Below are 26,001 nucleotides of genomic sequence, written 5' to 3' on the forward strand. Positions count from 1 at the left end.
GAACTACTATAATTTTTTACGATTAAATATGTTTTTGTCCCTTAATTTTCAGTGAATTTTGAAATTAGTCTATTTTAAAACTTTAGATCAATTTAGTCTTTCATCTTTCGAAATACGTGAATTTAGTCATTTTAATAAAACTTTATTAGGTTTATTTTATGTTTTATACGCATTTCAGGATTGTATTTAAACTATTTATATTGTTTGATACATTTTTGCTTTAATGTTAAGTCAAATACTATTATAAAACGTGCTTGAAACGTCAAATAAACTTAACAAAATTTGATTAAAAGAACAAAATTCACGTATTTCGAAAGATGAATGACTAAATTGGTCCAAAGTTTTGAAATGGATTAATTTCAAAATTCACTGAGAGTTAAGGGAATAAACTATAAGTTTTTTATATATATTTTTTTTTCACCTTAAAAAAACAACATTCAAACATGTCCTTGATGATACAAGAAAAAAAAAGTTAACTTTCGCTCTCTCTTTTTGAGTTTTCCTAATTTAACTTTTATCAAACACACAAACTTTTTAGTAACATTGAATGGTATTCATTGAATTAGCTCTTTTAACAAAGGTTAATCATCAATTTTGTGTCGATAAAGATCAATAAAAATAAATATAGTTTTTTTTCTCTTTTATCACCACTCAAATATATTTTTCTTGTTGTAAGGGTAGTTGTACCTACCCACAATAACACAGTCATAAAAGAAGTGGTAGTAGTCATAAAATGATAATAATAAATTAAACAACAATGATGATAATTAATTATAATAATTATAGTGAAACTAATAGTGATGATGACAACAAGAAAAAAATTATGATGATTGAAAAGGGAATAGTAACGTGGGTAATAATTATAGGAGAGATTATATTAGAAAAAAAGTCAAAATATAGGTATGTTGTTAAAACATTCATCTTGAAAGAAATTGTTCCAAAAATTTCCTAGTGTCTTTAAAACTCATTAATTATATATACTTATTTTAAAAATTAAAAAAGAATCTTACTTCTTCCAAAATTAACTCTCTTTTTTTTTCTAACCACTTGATTTTATTCAAAACACCTTGCCAGACCATTTAATAATAATAATAATAATAATTTGATGATAATGTACAGTAAATATTTTTAGACAGCATTTCATTTATTAGGCCAAACTTATTTGATATATATTTTTAGTCATAAAAAATTGGCATTGTTTTTGTCAGAAATTATTTTTAAATGTGTAAAAAATTACAAGAAATAAAAAAAAAATCTAGAAATTTCTAATTCATTTGATAATTTTACTAATAAAAGATACAAGACTTTATAGTACTATAAGTTTATAGGGTTATTTAATACGAGATTATCCTACACCATCACACCGTTTTTTTTTTTCACAACAAAATAACAGTTTTTTATTATTTACTGAATTTTTTAAAATTTCATGAATTTCTCTCTATAAGGAGTGAGATTTACCAAATTTTATTATTTCAATAAAATAAAACTCTATCAGTGTCAAAAACAAATTTTTTGATCAAATATCAAATTTTAAATTAATAATAAAGAAAACTAAAGAGTAATTAATCCTAATAAATATGTTAATCTTCCTCTTTCAAGAAAGCAAGCACGTGCTATTATTAGGTAATTAACATCTATACACGTGACCTCTTCGTGCACAAGTGGTTGCACACTTACATTGGACTAAAGAGGCCGATCTCATTTGAGAGTTAAGCTTCGGGCTTTTACTTCCTACACCCCCACGATTTCTTCGATGGTCCCTCAAAATTTCAAAATGATATTTTATCCTAGAAAAGTAACTTTTGGAATATTCTGATTTTTTTTTGAAAAAATATATTTTTAGCAAAATTTTCAAAAAAAAAAATTCGGATTAAAATTTTCATAATATAATTTTTGGAACAGAATTTTTTAATTTTCGGAACATATGAAATGTATTTTGAAATATGTTTTGAGGAATAAGATTTATGAAATAAACTTTTCAAAATCCATATAATGCTTTCTAAAATGAGTTTTTGGCTATGATACACGGATACGATACGTGTATCTAATACGACACGTATACGATACGTTGATACGTTTATTTTTAAAATAATAGGATACGATACATGATAGATACGTAATATATGAATATTGAAAAATGTATAAAAACATAATAAATATATGATTGTTATTGTGTAAATCCAAATTAAAATTATATGTACTAAAGTTGTCAATATAAAAAATATAATATAAGTTATTGTCATCATAAAAGTACTATTATAAAAAAACTCTTAAATAAAAACTAATTTTAGTAACCAAAAATATGTTAGAGACCGGTTTTCTAATTAGAGACCAATTATTTTGGTAGCCAAAATCTTAGGAACTAATTCATAATAAAAACTATTTTAATTATCAATTTAGAGACCAATTATAATTTTTTTTAACTATTTTAGTTGTCAATAATTTTTAATTTTTAAATTGACACCTAAACTGGTCATTATTCACAAAGTTTCTTGTAGTGCACCCTTCATTGATAAGTATAATAAAGTATCGGACACGAATACATGTCAAACACGGATACGTGACTCAAGTTGAAGTATCGATACATCGTAGTTTTTTGGAAATTCACATGAATTGTGTTCTGAAACGAGATTTCCAAAATAAATAAAATATGTTTGAAAAACATTTCTTAAAGTGAGTTTTTTTTTTTCATATTCTTTCTTTGCAACTAGGGATGGCAACGGGGCGGGGTGGGGACGGGTTTCGCTATCCCATACCCATTCCCGTAAAAAAAAATTCATCCCCATATCCAAACCCAACGAGTATCAAAGTTTTATCTCATCTCCATCCCCGCCGGGTAACGGGTATAATCTTGTACCCATACACGTACCCATTTCCTTAATACTTTAATATAAATTTTAATTAATTTTTATAAAATAATAAAAAATTAGGATAAAAGAAACATAATATTATCAAATATTCAATATTAGGATGATGATTGTTTCTTCGATATCAAATACTTTGAAATAAATTATAATTTTTTATATTTTAGATTAAAATACCAAATGAAATTTCATGAGAACTAAAACATTTATTAAATTTGCAAAGTGCAAACATTAATGAAACCTAGTTGATAAAATTTAAAAATATTTTAAAAAAAATTAAAGGAAAACAATATTCAAATTAAAATATATTTTAAATGTTTGTTTACTTCAATTTTTTAAATTCTAATGAATCTCTTTTTACATCACTTAATCAAAATGACGCAAAAAATAAATAATAAACATAATAATAAAATTTTAACATGGATATTGTATCTTTTGAACTCCAATATATGTTTGATGGTGATAAAAAAATATTTATGACAATTACATCAAATTTTGATATTGTAGTAAATAAAAGTTATTTATACAATTATAGTGAAAAATTACAGTATAATTGATATAATGAGTTAGAAAATAAAAAATAATTGGATAAAATATATTGAAATAGTATTCTACATGATGAAAATAAACAACAAATAAAAATATTAAAAAATTAACAAATGTATGTCTTAGAAACAATTTGAGAAACTATTCAAAGAAATCACATAAAGGAAAACGAAAATACCTTAGACATCTAAGAACACTTTTCAAACATCAACATATATACTCAATGGTTGAGAAATAATAGTTTAAGCGAAACAAAAAGGTTCTTCAAATGAAACAAAAATTAATAAAAATAAGTAAAATTTTTTTTATATTACCTAGTAAATGAAAGGTTTATGCTATGAAACATTTAAATTGAGAGTACTAAACATATTCATGTGAAAAGAAAATATTAAAAAAAATAGATATATTCAAATATGAGACATAAAAAAATTTAATTGACATACATCATTTTAACAGAATTACATAAATGTTATGATAAGATGAAAAATATATTGGAGATGTGAATAAGTTTCATGACAAACCAAATAACTAGAAGAAATAAAAAATTGAATATATATATATATATATATGGTTACTTAATTAATTGTGAATATTTTAATAATTTAAATGATGATGAAGATATGGCGGGGACGGGTATTATGGCGGGGATATGTACATCCCCATAACCATCCTCATACCCAATTGAAAAAAGTGAAGGATTCTCCATACCCATACTCATACATAATCAATGCGGGGATTCTCCGTCAAAACGGGGACGGGTTCGGACAATACCCACAGATACAGATTTATTTGTCATCTCTATTTGTAACACTGTTCCACTGTAATAAAATACGCATTTAAACATATAAAGTTGTCTCTTTAATGTTATTAAAATCATGTTAGCGACAATAAATCCTTTCAACAACTTCAAACTACCATTTTCTTTATTTTTTTATTTATATATTTGATATATTTAATCACTTATTTTCATCTATCATTTCATCGCCTAAATTAAATATGAATATTTTTCTTAAACGAAGTTTCAAAGAGTCAACTTTATACACCGATTTAAATTTTAGTTATGCAACGATTTAAATTCTAGTTATAAATTTAAAATATCTTTTATACATTAAAAAGCAAATACTTTATAAATTAAAAAGCACAATGCCGTTTATACATTCAAAATAGTTATTTACGTAAGACCTTTAATCACTTAAAAGTGAGCATTTATATTGGTAAATCACCAACTAAAATACTAATCAAATTATAATATAGAAATTATATGATTATAAAAGTTAATCATATTAAATTCGTGAATACTTATTGCATTCCTCAATGAAACAATTTTTGTATAATGTATTTTAATACACACAAAAATGTCTATTCATTATTGATGAAGCATGACCCAATTAAATTATATTGTCTTTAAATCATATCAAAGGGGTTCAATTATGTTGGGTTCATTACTTCAATTTTAAAAGAGGTCCAAAATTAGTTCTTTGAAAATAAAAAGAATAAAAAGAAAAGGTGGTTGTTATTATACTCCTAAAGTTCATAGTCACCCACCCAATTCATCATAGAAAAATAAAAGAAAACAATAACATAAAAAGTTTTTATAACGTCACCCGTTAACGTCTGTTAAAGAAAACACAAACGTTAAAAATGATCGGTGACATTTTCTATAAATAAAATATCAATTTTAACATTTGTCCACGTAAGATATATAAAAAGTGTATTCAATTAACACTAAGATAATTATTAAATGTTAATGTATATTACCTAAGTGAAACTATCTAAGTGAAGACCGTATAAAGAATAAGATATATACTAATAAAATGTTGGTTGAGTGTTCTAAATTAAATTTTCTTTAATAAGGTTTTTAACATTTAACTTTTTTTTGAGATGGATACATCATGATTAAAAGAAAAGAAAACTCAATTAAAAACGATCAATTACAATGTTAATAATAGTTTATTTTCTAATTTTTTTAAAGATTTTGTTAAATCTTCATTTTCTATTTCACACCAAGTTCAAAAGCATTTTTATGAACCATATAAATATGAAAAAAAAGAAGATAAAATCTTACTTATTTTGAGTTCTTCTCTTCTATAGATTTCTTCTCTTCATCTTTCTTTTAGAACTCTCAATAATACTTTCCTTCACATTCTAAAATTGTTCCTCACTTTGCTATTTATAGATTCATCACTCATTTGCATTCATTGCATCTAAAGATTATTTGTATAATTTTTTTTTTCTTAATAATTTATTAGGGCAACTTGAACTTGTCTCTTTCAACTTATAATTGTTTTTATTTTATAAGTATAAAGTACATATGTAGCAAAAGTAAAACGTACTATTGATGGAGAATGGATTTGAGTTTTTTATTCACAAGAACTCGCCTTTTAATATAACTAATTGGATAAAAAAATATATGTAGTATTTATTCTCAATGACTAATTTATGAAAGAAAAAAAAATAATAAAAAGAGATGTTGGTTTGTATTTTTGTAAGTATTTGTAATTAACCTTATATATCCCTAGTGTTAGTGGAGGGAATTAAATTCACAACCTTTCTCATCTTCCTTCTAACTTTACTACTAAATCAATCTTATATTTTGTAAATGAGATTTTTATATGCTGATGATAGATAAATAAATAAAAAATTATATATTGATGCATTAATGCATTTCTGTCATTTTACCTCGGCTATTATGCCTCGATTTCAGGGTAACCGCAACATATCAACACACGGTGACATTTTTGAAATTTTGCCGAAATTTTATGCTGAGCTCTTGTAATAATCGTTGCATAAAAGTTTATATGCAGCAGTTCATATCCACCTGAGACATAAAGCTTGAAAAATAATTTCAAAACTTCTGCTCTTTTCATGTTTTTAAACTGAACATGTAGATTATGCCTCGGTTTTCAAATACCTGAGGCATAAAGGGCTTATGGCTTCGGTTGTCTACCACCCAAGGCATATAAATTAATGAATTTCAAAAAAAATAAAAAAATATTTTAATTAAATTGCAACACTTTTATGCCTCTGTTTGGAATATACTTGAGGCAGAGAGCTAATAGACCTCGGGTGTGTTGGACCCGAGGTAGAAGGTGATATATGTCTTGATTGCCAATTGAACCGAGGCAGAAAGGTTTATTTAGGGCTTCAAATTTGGACAGGTCTTCTTATTCCTCGCGTGGTCATCTTCTCCCTCGCATGGATTGTTTCTTCGTTGCCTCCCTGTGCACCATTCTAGCCTTCTTCCTCCATACCCGTCGTCGTTCCAATCGTCGTTCTCGTCGCTGGATCAAGCTTTCGTCGTGTCGTTTGTTGGTAATCAAAGCTCGGTTGGTTGTTCTTTCAAAAATCTATTTGTAAAATGATATTTGCACTCACTTATATATATATATATATATATATATATATATATATATATATATATATATATATATATATATATATTCTAAATTAGCCTTATCACTAATCAATGTGCACTACAAAAAAACTCTTAAATAATAACTAATTTTAGTGACCAAATTTGTTAGTCACCATAGTGACCAATTTAGATACCTTAAAAAATAATAAAAAATCACTGATTACTAAAATAGTCACTACTATGAATAAAAAATTATAATTGGTCACTAAATTGGTTATTAATTAATTATAGACTAATTTTAATTCTTTTGATAGTCAAAGCCTTGATAGCTAATATTTAGTGACCAATTTATAAAATAATTCCTTTGCTAGTAACTAATATTTTTTTTTTGACACTAAAATTTGTTGTTAATAAGATATTTTCTTGTAGTGGTAGGACTTCCACCATAACTTGTAATACAAACTTCATATGAAACACATACACACACACTTCAAGCTAAACATTCAAAGTTTTAAATCTATAACAATGCAAACAAGTCTCAGTTTCAATCTACCTTAATAGAAAATCATACCATTGTACAAAACGTATATTTCAAAATATTTCACCTTAACCTAAAGTCATATACTTTCTAAGAAGATATATTAAAAATAAAATTTTATCTGCTTCAACTTTACAAAATTAATTTGTAATGTCAAGTTTACACCCACTTTATACTATAAATTAATTTTATCTTTAGTCCATGTGAGATATTTAAGACATCCTCACAATGAGACATATGCATATCGAATATGAAATTAAACATTAATGTGTGATCCAACAGTAACATAGTGACACGATAGACCCCATAAACAATAAATCTTGTTATAATATATTTCAAATAACTCTCATATATTCGTAAAAAGAAAATTTTAAACTTAATTCAACTTATTTGTAAATTTTATTTGTAAGGTGAAATTTATCCTCATTTATATAATCTAATTTTGCCTAATTTTTGGTTCACATTAATCTCTAACAAACAATTATAAAAACTTGGGATTCAAAATATAAAAGAAGAGAAATACTTATTTTAATTAAATATTTTATATATTACAATGCTTTTTACTTAATCTTGACTTCATCAGTGATTTTTATCGAGAATATAATAAGATTAGTTTTGAAAGAAAAAAAAAAGATAAATAATTAAAATTCTAATTTATATGTCTAACTTTGGATATTATGTAATCTTGTGGGTGGGTGTTGAGATTGAAAAATGACAAAAATGAATTAAGAGTTGAAAGTGAAGAGACAACGAGTTGGTAGCCGTTGATGTTGCTATGTGCTTCCCTTCCACTAACTACCACATTCTATTAACTAGCTTTTTTTATCCTATTTCATATTGTGGTTGAAAAAATTCTACATTTATTTGTTTATTTATGTAACTATGTATTTTTTTTTTCATATGAACACCATGGTTGGAGTTTGAGTGTCTAAAGACATTATTGCTCACTTATTTGATAACACAGATCAAAATTATTTTTTATAAATAAATTAAATTAATATAAAATAGCATTTCTCTTAATTTAATAAAGATAATGGAATAGTTATACTAATTTTTTAAATATGAAATTTTTTGTTAGATGTTAAAATAAAATATGAAATTATTGAAAATATAAAAACGATAGTAATTTTCACGATTTAAAATGATATAAAATATTCACATAATCGTAATAATAATAATTATTATTATTATTCTTATTATTATATGGTAATAAATTTGAAAACAATAATCTAAAAAATACATAAAATGTGTAAAGAGATAAAAGAAAGATACTTCTGTAAAGAGATAAAAGAAAGAATAATATAAAGAGTTACAAAAAATTAGAATATCACTTTTTCGGAATAAATAATCATATTTGTAATAGAAATAAAGAAGTATGTTGATGATTGATATATATAGTTCAACCTCCACAAAAAATGGAAAGAGTTATAGCAAGCAATACGAAAGAACATGTTCTCTCATAATTTCATTTTAGAAGATATTAATTGTCGATAGAAAAAAAAAGTGTGCATGGACATTTATTTGTAATTTATGCACGAATGAATGAATAGTTGGATGTACTCAAAATAGTATAATGAAAATGAAATTGAAAAACATTATAATACTAAAATTAAAAAGCCTATTTAAAAAAAATGGAAAAAAAAAACTAAAGAACGAGTCGTCATCATCATTGGAATGTGTAGGGAAACCTACAAACAAACTATTGAAATATTATAGAAAATGACTAATGTCTATTTGTGGTGGTTTAAGTGTAGGGTGCTAGACTAAGAATGCAAACATAATTTCCTATAATTAATTAAAAACTATGAAAATAAGTTTAATTACATGGATGGATTAAAATAAGTCATCAAATAAATTAGAACAATAATTTAAACCTTAAGCTAGAACATTTTTTTCTCAAGCAAAAATAATGCCAACTCAATCTTGTTTTAAATTACATTTTTACTCAATGGAATAAATTTTCATTTAATTACGAAATTTTCGCCCCAACTTAATTTTTTCCCCTTTTCCTGTGTTGTCTCTTTAGTGGATTTAATGTGAATGTTAAATATAAATTAAATATTATTTTGTATATTTGTTGGTTATGACGTATGACGATGGTCCTTTGGAATAATAAGAATTATATGAATTTTGGATAAATTTGAGACAACATGTGAATTATTGTTTGATTTGTCTATGAAGTAAAGACATGTAACAAAAATTCACATGCTTTATTGATGGTTTAAGTCATATAAATTTCAATATGAAGTGGTGAAAAATTAGAAAATGAGGGTTAGGATGACGAATGCAGGTCGATCCGACACATTTAGATTTGACCCGCATTAGGCTCGCATATTGCGATTGGGTTGGACCGTCCCGCAGAGAAGTTGCAGGCTTGAAAATGTGACATGCCCTGTTTACTTTTGGACCTGTAGGCTAGCTTGCATATTTGGGCATCTTGACTTAAAAGAAAAAAGTCATAGACATCATACTTTTAATGTTTGAAGCATCAAAACAGTACAATAAAATAAATTTGGAGCATGAAAATAGTTCAATATATCAAATCAAAAGAGTCCATAACATTTGGAACATCATAATTTTAATATTTGGAGCATCAAAAACATTCAAACAAAACAAGTTCTAGAGCATCAAAACAAATCCAATAAACAACATCATAACAGTCCAATAAAAAGTTTAGGACTATCAAAACAAGTATAATAAATAACATCAAAACATGAACTTGTATTAAATTAGGATGAGAGGTGTTAGGTTATGTGGATCATATTTCATTTATATATAACATTCTGCGAGCCGGCTCACCGGGCCAAACTCACATCGTTATCCCTAAAGAAAGTTATTATATACATATGTGAGTGAATGTATAGTTCCAATTGTAACCTTTATCTATATTTTTGATTTTGTTAATTTAAGTGCTGAACTGGATCAAATTTTAGTTTCTAATAGAATATATTTAATATCTTTTAAAGTATAAATTTATGTCCAGTCTATATGATTTTTATGTTCTTTTATTTGATTGAACTTGAATTTATTAATTAAAATATCATCTTTTACGTACATTTTCTAAAATTTATTTATTTAATCTTTGTATATGTATTTTTATATGATGTATTACAATTTTTTGCATTGAATATATATAGTATGATTATTTTATTTTGATTTTTTATGACATAGATTATTAATAACTATGTTGTCTTTTTTTTCAAATTTACTTTTTTAATTATTACTTTATAAATTTAAATAATTATTCATAATAATATTTTATTTTTATTTTTATGATTTTAGTAACTATTTTTTTAATTCAAATAATTACTCATTATTAAAAAATTATTTACTCTTTTATCATTTTATTAACTACTTCTACAAATTTAAATAATAAAAAAAATCATTTACACATTATTATTTATAATACCTTTTATCTATTTTACTTTATTTTAAATATCGTATGTCTATATAAAAATAAGTTATTTATTTTATGTTAATTTTGAATAAAAATATTATAGAAATGTAGTATAAGATTAATAGTAAATACAGAATGTTATATATAAATGAAATATTATAAGAATTTAAAATTTGTATCTGTATAAAAGTATTGTATAAAAGCATTGTATAAATGTATTTAATTTCGTCTTTTATTTTTATTAGTTTCTTTAGTTGATAATCTTACAAAAATTTTGTTAGTTGAATAACTTTCAGCTAGTTTTCTCACATTGTTATTTTTTTTTATCAATTATGGATTATATTTAAAATATTTCTTAATAAATTGATACACTTACCAAATATTAAAGTTAAACTCCTCTATTTAAAAATAAATTATTAGATAATTATTATTAGATTAATTCAGCTATGGTGAGTTCGTAAGACTTTTGGCCAAGCTGTTGAGGAACAGCAATCAGTGTGGGAAAGGTAATTTTTTCAAACTGAACTTTGATTCATTTCTTATCTTTCTCCCTTTACAATTGCTTCGCTGCTTTTCAATTTGCTTTGTTTGTCTTCTATTTGGTCTGCGTAGTTTGAATGATAATGGTAACCCTTTTATTCCCAAAGGAACCTGCAAGTTTGTGAAACCCAGAAGAAAAATGACTCCTTCTTTTTGTTTTTGAAACCAAAACAACTTCACGTGCTCATAATCTCATCTGGGTCTTGCTCAAACAAGTCTGAATTGGTAGTGCCCGTGACCTGCTTGTGAAAATTCCCGTAAGACCTTGCTGCAGTAGTGTGTGAAATGGATTTCGTGTATGAGAAATAGAGGGATGTGCAAGTCTTGTGAGCTTTAGTTGCCTTGTTTTTGGTTTTGTAAATAGTTTCTGCGAGTTTGAGGTTATTTGTAACTGATACTTTAGTTAAATGAAATGTATTATCGATAGTCAACGAGTTTCATTCTTTCGTGTGAAGACTTATTTTTTCTGATGTAATGACTTTGTTCCTCATTTAGTATTTAATAAGATTGATTTGACAATTGATTACATCCTTTTTTGTTTTTGCTTGAAGTCAGCACCTTTGGCTTGATACAGGTCAACAGATATGAGTGAAGAGTCTGATTCTAAAGTCGACGCTATGGATCTCTTACGCCAGTTGGAAGATATCCTTGAATCTGATGCTCTAATGTAAGGTTTAGTGATTTCATGCGCACAAACTCGAATAAATCTTGCCCTGATGATTGCTTGAGAAACTTGTAAATTTTCTGGCATTCCCATCAATAAATATGCTGTTTTCTATTCTAGTTTTAACGTTTTCATAACGGATGCTGAATAGTAAGATTTTTAATTTGTATAAAAGCTAATACTAATTTATTTTAGTAAATTTTGTGAGCTTCATTCATATGAAGTCTCTGGATGATATAAAATATTGTAAAATATAACCTTGATGATGGAATAACACCCTCTAAGCAATGTCTCTTAGCTATGGTCAATCTTGTTTCTTTGTTGCTTGATTTAACTATATTATGTTTCCTTCTTTAAATATGTTTTCCCTTATGTTTTTGGATCTAGTGACGAGCTGGGCTTTATTCATCCCTCACAATTCCCCTTGCTAAAGGAAGAATCAGACATTTCGTCTAATTTATCTTATGAAGCTATCCATCAATCAGAAGATGGAGCAGTAAGCCCCGTGGAATCTTCCAAACAAGACAACATATATTTCTGGAACCGAGATCATAAACTGGGAATCTCAACTCATGTTCTTCTACCGTTATATAAAACTGCTAAACATGCATTTATGATTACATTTAAACAATACAGAATGTGTGACAACCAATCTGACAAAGTTGGAATTTGCTTACCTGCCACTTCTAGTGATCATCTTGAAAGTACCCTTCTGAGACATAGCAAGTCTCTTCTGCTGCTAAGCTGTGATTTTATGACAGCTTGGAATTGCAGGTTCTCCTCTTATCTATTAATGAATTTTTTATACTTTTTTGTTGTTGAGATCTGTAAGACTATATTGTAAGTTGACAGAGTCCAGTAAATTGTTTTAACTTATGATAACAGGTTTATTTGACAGCATTTCCCTTTGTTCAAATGTCTAAATGATGACATATTCTTTTTATGATAGAAACATGCCTCGTGAGATGAAAGTAAAATTTTACTGCACAGTCACCAGACCTGTGGTACTATATGGTACTAAATGTTTGGTGCTCAAGAGTCAACAACAGCATAAGCTTAGTGTTGCACAAAATGTTGTGATGTATGAGGGAACGTACAAGATAGGATTCATATTGAATGTACTAAGAAAAAGAATTGATAACCTCTATTGAGGAAACATGCTGGGAATTTGATTTTTGTTACCAACTTATTAAGTTTTTCTGTGCAATTGCAGAAAGTTAATAGTGTCCAAGAAGCAGCAGCTCTCAATGTTTGTAGATGAACTTCTCCTGTCAGAACTTGTACTCTCATATTCACCCAAAAGTGAACAAGCTTGGAATCATAGGTATTCATCTTCTGGCTTTGTCCTCATCACTAAAAGAATGAATATATTTTCTAGATTAGTTTTATATAGGTCTGAATTTTGAATATTAATTGATCCTCCTGAGGCTTTGGAACGCAAATATCAATCTAATGTATAGAAGTATTTTATTTAGGCGATGGGTGATCAAGTCAATCTCTGCAAACTGTTCAAATTTCAAAGAGATATTGGGAAAAGAATCTGAGCTGGTGGAAAAAATAGCTGAGGTCTAATTTCAGTATGGGAACATCATACTGTTTAAATTGGAAATGTTTTATTCTATGTTTGTATGATTGATGGGCATTCGAACATGAGAGAAGGATAATTGTTACATTACTTTCACCTTTGTTCTGACCTTTTCTCAATACAAGGGAGTATTATACAATATCATATTGTAACATTTGACACATAATTTACATTATCTTGTTAACACTTTTGGAATTTCAATCCATTATACATTGTTAATGTAAAATTCAAAACATCATCCTAAAGCAGGAAAATGATGGGGTGGGGGAGATCTGATGATGGTTTTAATTGTGGATTTATATAATGCTTCACCATTTTGCCATCATTGTGACATCATATTTTCATTTTTTTAATTAAATATTGATTTTTTCCTTTTTGTTACCTCATCATTTGCAGAGATCAAAAATGAATTATCGTGCATGGAATCACCGTTGCTGGTTAGTCTCATACATGACCATTGACCAGGTTTTGATTCTGTGATGTTTTCTTTTTGTTGTAAGTGTTATGAGCTAAAAGCATATTTGACTGAAAAAAAATCTTGTTATTTTTTGTTGCATTTTTTATTTTAATTATAGTATATCAAATATAAAAATGAAGTTGAATCAACAACTGAGCATTCAATTCCATTCCTATTTCCTCTCCCATTGCTGATCCATTAAAAATCTTTTCATTAAATTACATATGACCTTGCTTGTCAATGACATAATAAATGGTTCTCATGAAGCTGTACCTATTTAGGTTCTGTGTGAGTTAAGGAAATCAAGAAGTTGGGCTGCACTGCATATCGCTGATAATTGTTGTTTTCATTATCGCAGAGTAAGTTTTGCTTACCTTCTTTAACCTGACTAGTTATTGTTTCCATGCTATAAAAACATTTTGAGTAAAAATACAGCATGTTGTGTGTCCTTAGACAAGCTTATGATTTTCCTCTTTTACCAATCATGGTTTCTATTATATTGTAGCGACTATTACTGAGAATTATGGAGGGTCCAAGTTGTCTGGAAGATACTGTATCTTGTGGTCGTAATGTTAATATAGTCCAAGCCTTGAAGGTAATATTTATGCTTATTTATTTCATATATTGTGCATGATCTGGTATCTTTGTTGAGTATGTCATATTATGTTTGAATTGAAAGAAAGGGAAGGTATGCTTTGCAATGAAATAGAATGACAATGTACAGTGGTTGAGGTTGTTGCAGTGTTCTTGCTGCAGCTGAGATCTTGTGGTGGCATCATGTGATGCGCTCATCTTTCACTTCTGTTCTTTAGGTCATTCAAAATAGGAAGGAAAAATACCTGGTGGATTTTATTCACTTACATTCCATTTAATTAGACTATCAATCGGATATCCAAATATAGCCTTAATCTCATCTGTGGCAGAAATGGTAGTAGAATGTGCAAAGACATTAAAAAGTTTCCTTTCAGTTTAATAAGAGCCGCAGGTTCCAGTTGTTCAAGAAATATGACATAAAGCATTAGAATTTTCTTTTAGAACAACTCAAGCAACAATATGTGAGATATGGCATTTTACTAAATGACTGGTTTCGGTATGCTCTATTGTAAAATTCATTAGTGCTTATACAACAATATAAGTCTTATCCCACTAGATGAGATTGGCCACATGGATTGTACATCATTGGGTTGGTTACAGATCAAGTTCTTAGGAATATTATTCACACGATATGTCTCTTAACAATTAATTACATTGCTTTCTTGGTCTTCCTCGACACTTTTTCAGGGCCAAACATCGATTTATGAATAAAAAGTTAATTGAAAACCGAAAGGCAAGTAAGTTGGAAGACAATAATGCGAGTAAAATTTCCAAACTAGTGTGCTGCTCCAAACATCATAGCTCAATTTATTAGGTGCATATATGCTTCAGTTACTATAACATCATGATCATACTGGTCATGGTTCTGAATTTGCATAATTCTTTGTTGTTTCATACTTGCTTTTGTACTTCAGTTCATGGTCTTGATGGTAGTAATCTTTGTCCGGGGCTTGGTTTTGATAACTCTGTATCATTGGAATGAATATTCAATGTACTACTTACTGCACAATAGGTTATGCAGCATGTACCTCTTTTATAATACAAGAACTGCATATTGACTGATGTAATTGACATTACTGTATCACCTAAACTTTATATGCATGCACATAAATTTAGTTTTTAATTATGTTGCAACTATGGTTTGACAGGACGAGCTTGATTGGAATGAAACACTGATAAAACGTTATGTTGGAAGAGAGGTAGGTGACTTTTGTCTGTAATTAATTTCATAATTGGTCATCATATTACTCACTAGAGTAATACACTGATTAGCTGGAGTTTTCTAAATAATCTCTATCCATTACAGGATTTTTGGATTCTTGAAATTTGAGAAAATTGTTTTCTTGCTTATGAAATCCCATCAGATTATCACCTTTTTGTGATTTTGGGTTCCTTGAGTGCAAGTGGTTTTCTATCTCAGTAATTTTCTTAAAGGTTTAGAATTAGATGTTCAATGGTGCTGACTTTTAACAGGCTCTATGGCTTCATCGGCGCTTCCTTTCCACATGCTGGATAAATAATTTTGTGCCTGATTCTGGTGATGAGTCCTACCATTCCAAGGAGGCAATAGGCCTGTATCATGACTTTGGCACCTTTCTGCAGAATGAACTGTGTCTTCTCCACTCCTGCTCAACTTTTGTTGATGATGATTTTGTGGATGTCCAAGCACAAGCTGCACATTCTGCTTGTTACATTCTGTGGTTGAAAGTGGTATGTATGTAGATTATATGTCCATTAAGCTTTCCATTTCAAGATTGCTTAATAGAATTTCTTTCTCTGGTGTCTTCAATTTACTATGTGCATCAGCAAGTCCCTGAGTCTCTGGTGAATCAGCTCCAAGAGAAGCTAAGAGATGATGATCTGAAGACCCTGCTGAATAAGTCATGCCCAGAGAGATCCTCACTGTTCAATTACTTCATGAACTAGAAGAAAGCGTATGAGCTACATAGGATGTAGTAGATCTTATTACTCATTCTAACAGTTAGTTTATCTTATTTTATGTCTGGTACATTTGTGTATGAATTTGGCTCCCCTGACATGAACCTTGCACTTTGCAGGTTAAAAGCAGAGTTTAAATAACTCCGTACATGTATTTGTAAAAACATCCATAGGAAGTTGCTTCATAACAAGTGTTCTTGATGTGTTTCATATGAAACTATTTACAGTAACAATGTTAGTTTGAGGTCATATTTCATTCATTACTTGTGATTAAACACATCCGATAGTGACTCAACTGCACCTCAGACACTTAATTTAAAATTTTACGCACTCCTATATATGTACTTGTAAAGAAGGGAACTATGCAGCCTATAACAAATTTGCCTACCTGGCAACAAGTGTGGGAAGCATGTGATAAGGTTGGAGTCTGCATGGGATCAAGGGAAAAGGGTTTGATGATCATTTGGGTAGTTGTGGGTAGCTGTTGCCACAAAGAGAAGTTTTCCTTCTCTGATTTGTTGTTTCATTCTCAATTTCTTATTTTCTGAACATTACCTTTGTTATTATCAGAGCACTGCCTTCCGAATGTTTTCTCTATTAAACCACAGTAATATTAGTTCCTATCACAAACAATTGTATATAACATATATTAACCACATGCCAAGAAATTCTGGGTTAGTTGTAAAATCTCTTAATTTGAGTTGATATCATGCGATGAAACAGAATTTTTTACCATTTTACAGCTCTGGTAGAAGAAAATGACACCCATTTATTTGTACATTACTTTAATATATTGTTTAGAACTATTGCCATTCATGTTTTCTTGCAAAACTAAGAAAAGTTTACAAATGAAATATTTTACTTTCCAAAGAGTGATATGTGTGAATAACATTATTATAACAATAGATACAATTATCCCAAAGAAGAAAGACAAAAGAAAAGAGCAAACAACAACCAATGGTTTGAATGAAAAGTACATGAAAATTCAGCAGATACATTGTTGAAGTAAAACCTGTAGTCTGACACGAGACAAAGCCATAATACAAGAGCCACATGATATGTGAGAATCATGACAGATAGCAGTCATAAAGTCTTAGACAGTGTAGTGTCCGTTCATGGCATCTATGTCTAAACCCCTTAGCTTGGCAAATGATTCCACTCTACCTTTCAGAGTGTGAAGCTCTCTCAGCCTGCATCACAAGGAAGAAAATATTAGTAAGGGGGGAAAGAAAAACCATTTAAAGGTAAAATTAAGATTGAAAAACAGTTTGAAGATGAACAAAGACTGTGACCTTGCTATCTCTGCTCTCCTCCTTGCCTCTTCTGCCAGTGTATTAATTTCTCTGAAGGTGTGCTTATCTGTAAACCCTTTTGACTCAGCAGAGTGGAGGCCATGTAAGGTTCTCTGCTCAGTAGCCCATGCAGCCTCACGAGCTTCTCTACCAAAGTCGTTTTTGTTGATGAATGCGGTCTGTTAATTTAATTTGCATCAGCAAGATGTCACATAACTATGTAAGTGCTCTAGTCATTCTGAGTTTTAGAGACTATAAATATATGATAAATCATCTGGCCTACTTTATGTTCTCAACCTATTTCTTGTTATTCATTCTCCACAATTTTTTGCTCAATTTATGAGGTTCAGTCATAGTACTAACCCTTTGGTTTACCACCAGATTCCATGCCCTTCCACTTAATGCATAACGAACTGCAAACTTCAAAGGATCTAGAAGTAAATAAGTGACAGTATTGTATAGCCAAATGGCTCCTGTCCAGCCCCAACCGATACTTCTGATCCCAGCAACACTCCAAGTGAGAGTGGCAGATATAACAGTAGCAATCTGTCAAAATTATAGCAAAATCATATAAGCAAGTTCAAATTGTGTTAGAGGTTTGAATAATTCAGGAAGGTTGAGAAAACCATGTACCGCTTGAGCAATGATGAAGGCAGTGACAAGCAAAAGACCAGGTCTTTCTGTGTAGGACCAACCCCTTGACCTTGTCACGAAAATTAAGGCTTGACTAATGGTACTAACTTGAAGATAGACAGCAGATCCCAACATTCTTTTGGTTGGATCACTGTCCTCAGCATTTGGATTATAATGAAAGTGTTTCACGCCAAAATGGTTCTGGGGAAAAATACTTCATGTCATGGCATTGAGTGAAATCAAAACGAAGTAGTGAACAACTGGTAAGAAGATACTTACAGGAAAGAAGTCTGTTTCAACAACTATATAGAAGAAGATCACAGTCATTAGAGCCAGATAGCTGCCAAGAACAATCCCAGTTGCAAAAATTTCACTAAGCTTCCAACTATCAGGAATTGGAGAGGGCTTAACCCTATCTTTAGATATTGTCATGATGGTACCTACAAGGATGCTAACAAGTAAGTGGACAAGAAAGAAAATATTTCATGTAATAACCACCAAACTATAATGAAACTTTAGATTAAGATACTAGAAAGAAGTTAATATTACCATCATTGAGAATGGCAATGACAAGAACCATAAAGGGAGGAAAGTCAAATTTCCAAAAGCTGTTCAGTAACATGAAACCAAGCTGAAATGAAAAAAAAAAAAAAAAACTGAAAATGAGAAGAAGGTTGGTGATCAGGTTCATTCTGAATATATTCTTCATGTACAAAAAGCTTACCACAATACGAATAGTGATAGATATAGCATATATCTGCAAAGGAAAAGGAATAGAAGTAATCATGATTTGTTGTCAAACAGAAAAGTTAGAATTATTTTCTTTTACATATATGTAGATAGTTGTGGGATTACTGTGTAATTTTTCATTCTCTGGAAAATTGCACGGCTAGTTAAAACTGCACTTATGATCACACTCAACCCAGGTTCTGTTAGGACTATGTCAGATGCGCTTCTGGCAGCATCTGTAGCATCTGCTACAGCAATACCTATGTCTGCTATCTTTAAGGCAGGTGCATCGTTCACCCCATCACCAGTCATTCCACAAATGTGTTTTCTAGCTTGTAACCTCTTCACAATCTCATACTTGTGCTCTGAGGCAAACACACATTATCAAAAATTGAACATAACATTAAAATGCAGCTTCCTTTTGATCACTGCTTTCTTGGCTTACCAGGAAAGACTCCAGCAAAACCATCAGCATTCTCAATGAGATCATCAACAGCGACAGCACCCAATCCATCTTTGTTTTCACCAAGTAGCGATGAAGAAGGATACATGTTAGTCCCCATCCCGAGACGTCTTCCTGTTTCCTTACCTATTGCAAGTTGATCACCTGAAAGGTTTTTTTGTAGCATAACATGAGTATACTTTGGTGTAAAAAGATGATTTAACTTTGCCTAATATACTTTGGTTTTAAGAAAAACAACATTTTTGAAAATATTTGCATAACTATAGAATTAAAACAGTGAAAGAAAGAATCTCTCACTAGTAGACCGAAACTATCGCAGAAATTTTTCAATGTTCACTATGGTACCCAATGAGATAGGCTTTACTGTAGACTTTGAAAAGTTCAGGGTGTTGGAAATGTAGCTAGATGTCATGTTAAGCCATGCAATTTTAATTTGATTTGTTTTAATGCACTTTCTTCACTTCTCCACTGTCTAGGACACATTGTTCAGTAAGAGCAGTCTAAACAATAGCAATTAAAGCATAGAAGAAATCAAGGTAACAATTAAGACTGTTTAGTCGTTCTATGCATGAAGACAATTTCTTTAAAGACAAGCTAACAGTAAGAAGAATACTAAACAGTGATAACACCTTAATTAGTTTTCCAAATAGAAGATTTCATTTATGATCATAAATAGTTTTATGTCTAGAATTTGTTTGTTCACATACCTTAAACGTTCATATTGTAAGCGCAATCAAGATATTTGCACTCTTAAATGAACATAAAGTAATAGTTATACATACCAGTGATCATTTTGACACTCACGCCAAGATCAAGAGCTCTTCTAATTGTTTCTGCACTATCATGGCGAGGTGGATCGAAAAGAGGAAGAAGGCCAACAAACTCCCATGGTCCTCCTGAACTGTCTTTAGTTCCCTCAGGCACTTCCTAAATTGGAGAAAAGTTCAATTTTTATAAACAATGCACACACAGTATACCAACGAGATGATGGAGAATTCTTAGGGCCTAAACCTGGCGGGCAACTGCAAGAGAACGAAGTCCACGTTCTGCAAACTTGTCAATAATTGCATGAACCTTTTGTTGTATTTCTGATTTGTTATGTGCAAGATTGAGAATCTACAAAGTATAGTTAAATAATGATCAAACCATGTTACTCTTGTTGGTACTATGATTCTTTAGACTTGGATTATGTACTACCTGCTCTGGTGCTCCTTTGCTAACCCTGTGCATCTTACCAGCAGCATCAAGGTATGTTAATGCAGTTCTTTTATCAGTTGGATTGAATGGAAGGAAGTGAACTTCTTTTATTCCAGCTCTTGCCTTGTAAAGTAAAGGACCATTAGTAAACTAACAAAATTTCAACTACAGAAGATGGTGGAAACTTGCTTTTCTGAATGCTACAATTAGAATAGTGAAAATTTGTCTGTTAATAATGGATATTAATTAAGCAAACATCTGCAAATTTATAGAATTTTGGAATGCGCAGCAAAATGCAATGGTAAAAAGGCTTTAGTGTTGTTAATCTAGTAAAGTATCTTTGAACTTGTACCTCCTTTGGGTCTGCTAACATTGAAACTATAGCACCATCAATTGCATCCTGGTTCTCTAGCCTTGATGCTCTTGCAGCCATAAGTACAACCATATCACTGTCAACGTCTTTAACAAAAACCTACCAGATATTGATAGTTGTTTGGAAAAAGAAAGTTAGCATAACACCATCACTCAGATTCATTAATTTCTATTCATGCAAACTTTAAAGGTTCAATATATGAAAAGGATTCTTTCAGTGCTTTGTCATAAATTGTAAGTTGATGTCGATTATTAGCATTGCTAATTACTTTCCCATAAAATGTTTCTCTAGGAAGTTGTGTAGTCTAACTATTAGCACTGCCTGAAGGAATCTCCAATGTCTTGTTTAACATTCTGATATATTAACATGACCTTGGACATTCTGATCTACATGTTTCCAGACATTTGATCCATATGAAATTATATCAAAACGTTTTCTATGTTCAGTTTTATGGTAGGAACTAAGAAGAAAAAATTAAGACCTCAATGATATTCTTGTCTACTGAAAGCTTGTTAAGAGTTAATGTGCCTGTCTTGTCACTGCATAACACATCCATTCCAGCCATCTCTTCAATGGCAGTCATTCTCTTTGTTATGGCACCCTGCAAAGGATAAACCCATGATAGTTATTATTAGCTCAACAACAAACAGACTAATGGTCTTATAAAAGCCATTGAAATGTTTGGATCACAAACCTGCTGAGACAACCTGTGTGAACCAATAGCCATTGTAACAGAAAGCACTGTTGGCATTGCAATAGGAATCCCACCAATTAATAGCACCAGAAGGTTATCAATACCATTTCTGTATCCCTTTTGATGGATTGCATATATCACAATGATTTCAATGACCATACCAACAGCAATTGAACAGATGCAGAAGTTCCCAATAGATGTTAGAACCTGTAACAATTATGTGATGTCACTGAGCATTATCTTGACAAATATTTGTCACGGATATGACTTTACTTGAGACTACATTAACATTAAGAGCACTACAAATTCTATATGTGAGAACCTTCTGGAAATGTCCAACATGTGTTGTGTTCTCCACAAGATGAGCTGCCTTCCCAAAAAAGGTGTGAACTCCAGTTGCAATAACTACTGCCTCAATTTCTCCTTGCTTGCAGGTTGAACCAGAATATACTCCTTCTCCAGGGTGTTTGCTGACAGGAAGTGACTCCCCAGTAAGAGCAGACTGAAAAACACATGAACATATTATAATTGAATGCAAGAGGGGAATGCATGGAATGCAATGGAATGATGATGAAGTTAATGTCACATTTCATCTTTGCATGCATCAGCAACAAGAGCCTTTTCCCATTAGCTTAAGATCAGTTATACAGACGAATTTGGATTTTCTATGTTTTTTTTTTGTTCTTCTATTGAGCTGTCAAAATATATTAATAGACACTGATTTTGATATTTTAAAATATATTAAAAAAATTTTAATATATCAACATCAGTATATTTTTAACGCTCAGCAGCAGATGACAGTACTAAAAAACTCGATAAAAAATCTAAACTCTACATGGATCACACATGAAGCTATTTGGTTCAGACCAGTTCTTCATAGATACAATTTAGCATGAGATCCCTCTTACTAACTTTCTCCTTCTATCTGTGTGAAATGATTAATTTCATACTAATATAGAAACATATTCCCCTTCTCTTGAGAAAATATTGGAACCATTTCAGAAGTTTCCTATTTAGTTCACATCTTATTTTAGTTTAAGATGGCTGATATGCATCAACCTCAGCCATTAACAGCCAATTTTACCTGATCAATCTTCAAAGGATCACCTTCAAGGAGACGTGCATCAGCAGGAATGATGTCACCAAGCTTGATGCTTATTATGTCTCCAGGAACCAACACTGAAGCTTCTTCTTCACTCCATTTTCCATCACGAAGTACCTGTAAATGTAATTGGATGTCAAAGGAAATGTAAACAAACCAGTATAACAAAGACATTGGTAGAGCAACCTGAAAAGGAAAACAAAAGAACATGCAAATATGATGTAGAATTTGGATTTTCTACTAGATTTTTATGTGTTGTTCTTTTGCTGCACTTTAAAATATCTTGACAGATATTGATTTTAATGTTTTAAAATATATTCAAAAGAATTTTAATATATCAAACATCAGTGTAATTTTAATATTCAGTGGAGACAACACAGTAAAACTCAGCGGAAAATTTGAACACTTATAATGTAGGAAGCTACAGTTAAATCAGTTGAAGAGGGAAATTACCTTTGCTTTTGGGGCTAATCTGGCCATAAGAGCAGCAGCTGCATTGCCAGCATTGTTTTCTTCTATGAAACTAATGGTGGAGTTTATAAGTAGCAATAGAACTATGCCAATAAAATCTTGATAATCTGCTCTTTCATGCTACAGAATTAAGGAGTTGTTGTTATATCAAATGTAGTGGATAATGTAGTAAACACTGACTAATTGATAATGATATATGACTTATACATTCAAACCTATGACAGTAACAAGTTACCACCAAAAATTTAATCTTGCATGAATTATTAGTATCTATAACTTTCAAATTAAAAGTAGCAAAAGGAATGGAATAAAATTCACCATGAAAGTTGTAAAACATCAAATCTCTTCTTAAAATTTTAATAATTGATATTTTAGTCTGAAATAAAAAAAAAATCATGAAATTGGGAACTATTAATCATTTTAGCCTTTAACATTAGGGTTTGCCTATTCAATTCCTAATTTTTGTAACCATTAGTCAAACTGCTCCCAACTTCATAGCCAAATTTGTCCCTCATGTCAGAGATTGAATTGACTAATGATTTCAATATGAGGATTGTGTTGATTGATTTAGTAATGTTAAGAATCAAATGGAATAGTGATGTCAATGCTATGAATCAAACTCATTGTGTCAAATAATCATGAACTTTATTTATTTATTGTAACATGAAAGACCAAATTGATCATAGCTGTCAGATTGTAGTTTTTTTTTTTTTTATTTATTAATTTAATTAAACTTAGCAAAATCATGGAGAATAGCTTAAACTCAAAAGCAAAGATGAAGACTTACCCCTCCATGTGCCATGCCTATGGCCATGATAGCAGCAGCTTCCATAACCCATGACAGAGGATTCCACATAAACCCTAAAAACTTCAGTATCTTACTTTCCTGTTCAATCATTAAAAGGTATATTCAGAAAATATTCATGAGAAACCTGATAAACAATTTGAAAAGGAAATAAGAAACTAAAAAGGCATTGAAGTTTGGTTTTTTCACCTTCTTTTCTTCAAGCTTATTGTATCCAAACAAGTCTAGCCTCTCTTGCACTTGCTGAGAGCTTAAACCTTCTCTTGTGCATTTGAGATTATCAAAAACCTCTTCAAGAGGAATGTTCTCCTACATAACCCAAATTTCAAGTTCATCAAATTAACTCATAATTTGCATTTAAGAAACTAAGATATGTTTTCACATACCAGATCAACAGCTTCCTTTATGATAGCCTCAAGTTCAACGGACCCTTCTCCCATTTTGAAGCTGCTTTATCTTCTACTCTCTTCCAACAACACAATATATGCACTTTTGAGCTCTGAGTCACAGTTAGAACCCTTTAAAATGTAGATATTGATGAACCATATCAGCAAAACATAATAAAAAATATTGCCAATGCTCCAAAACATATTGCAGTTGAGACAATAACATAAATCTGAAACTGTGAGGTTTTTCGAGGGAAGACACTAGAAGATTTGATACCAATGAGATATTTATATAAGAGACCAGAATACTACTTTCAACCTAAAACCTTAAAGCTTTTGGTTGAAAGTGGTATTGTAGTCTTTAATATAAGCTTATACTAGAAAATTTGGTATTGTAAATATATCTATATAAAAGATCAAGACACCATATTCAACCTAGAACCTCTTAAAGTTTTTGGTTGAAACTGTTATCTTAGTCTTTTGTATAAGCTTACATCAGAATATCTAGTACCAATGAGTTGTAAACATACTCGTATAAGAGATCAGGACACCATTTTCAACCTAAAACCTTAAATTTTTTGGTTAGAAGTGGTATCTTGGTCTTTTATATAAACTTCTTCACACCTCATTAATACCGAATCTCCTCGTGTGTTTCTTTAGAAAAACCTACCAGAAATAATTGCAGAACTACAACTTTCCTAGTTCACATGGTGAGTTCTATATCATTCTACCCCCAAGAAAACTAAAATTTTGATTCTCTTAGCCCCACTAAAGTTGTGAGCATTACCAGAAATCCACCTCTCAAAGAGGTTTGATAATCTCTCCAAATCCTCAGAACACTCTTTCAAGCTCAAATGAAAGATGACCTTAGGAATGACATGTATATATATGTAAACATATAAATAGAGAGAGAGAGAGGAATGTGAAAGAATGAAGAAGATGTGCTTAGAATAACAAGAATGACAAAAACTAGAAAAGGTGTAGAAAACAACAAAAAGTGGCATATGCATGTGTAACTCCGCCGGCCAGCTTCTTCTACAATGGAAAATGGATGTATTAAACAAAGCTATGGAGTTATTACACTCAAACATCTGCCATTTTTGCCGCTATCTTCATTTCTTTACTTTTTCAATACAAAAGTTCATATTATTGCCATTTGGCCATGCAAATCAAATGCAATATAAAATAATAACGAATATTCGACCGTACATTTTCTTCTCCCTTCTGTACTTTGTCACTCACATCTTTCTATATTAAGAAAAATACCATTGCAACACATTCACAGCTTTTAATCATGTTTTCTTGCATCATCTTCTTCTATTATGTTGTGTCAGAATGTCACAAGAGAGATCAAAATATATAAATATATCTTTGATGA

General features: G+C 30.1%; 2 protein-coding genes across 6 annotated transcripts; one reads left to right on the forward strand and one right to left on the reverse strand.

Annotated features, from left to right (window-relative positions):
- The first annotated feature begins 11,130 nt into the window (after positions 1-11,130).
- On the forward strand, positions 11,131-16,738 carry LOC114165090 (protein prenyltransferase alpha subunit repeat-containing protein 1). Of its 4 annotated transcripts, none has more exons than XM_028049744.1 (11): positions 11,131-11,206; positions 11,792-11,907; positions 12,292-12,678; positions 13,118-13,228; positions 13,380-13,470; positions 13,886-13,954; positions 14,228-14,305; positions 14,452-14,541; positions 15,689-15,739; positions 16,014-16,250; positions 16,347-16,738. In XM_028049744.1, exons 2-11 carry the CDS (start codon positions 11,825-11,827, stop codon positions 16,464-16,466), a joined length of 1,317 nt encoding a protein of 438 aa, XP_027905545.1. In that variant the 5' UTR covers positions 11,131-11,206; positions 11,792-11,824; the 3' UTR covers positions 16,467-16,738. The 4 variants fall into 4 exon arrangements, with proteins under 4 accessions (XP_027905545.1, XP_027905547.1, XP_027905546.1 ...); XM_028049746.1 differs by having other exon boundaries at positions 11,145-11,206; positions 11,796-11,907; XM_028049745.1 differs by lacking the exon at positions 11,131-11,206 and adding an exon at positions 11,235-11,497.
- A 671-nt stretch (positions 16,739-17,409) lies between these two features.
- Positions 17,410-24,677, reverse strand: LOC114167313 (ATPase 11, plasma membrane-type). Of its 2 annotated transcripts, none has more exons than XM_028052367.1 (21): positions 24,624-24,677; positions 24,427-24,546; positions 24,220-24,318; positions 23,415-23,552; positions 22,944-23,078; positions 22,182-22,361; positions 21,860-22,066; positions 21,647-21,766; positions 21,145-21,264; positions 20,793-20,915; positions 20,607-20,711; positions 20,378-20,522; positions 19,578-19,739; positions 19,259-19,497; positions 19,128-19,160; positions 18,953-19,034; positions 18,683-18,843; positions 18,404-18,604; positions 18,134-18,316; positions 17,771-17,949; positions 17,410-17,668 (listed from the first exon to the last, which is right to left on the reverse strand). In XM_028052367.1, exons 1-21 carry the CDS (start codon positions 24,675-24,677, stop codon positions 17,572-17,574), a joined length of 2,883 nt encoding a protein of 960 aa, XP_027908168.1. In that variant the 3' UTR covers positions 17,410-17,571. The 2 variants fall into 2 exon arrangements, with proteins under 2 accessions (XP_027908168.1, XP_027908167.1); XM_028052366.1 differs by having other exon boundaries at positions 22,149-22,361.
- Between the last annotated feature and the right edge of the window lie 1,324 nt (positions 24,678-26,001).

Source organism: Vigna unguiculata, chromosome 10, assembly GCF_004118075.2.
Source record: "Vigna unguiculata cultivar IT97K-499-35 chromosome 10, ASM411807v1, whole genome shotgun sequence".
Taxonomy (NCBI): Eukaryota; Viridiplantae; Streptophyta; class Magnoliopsida; order Fabales; family Fabaceae; genus Vigna; species Vigna unguiculata.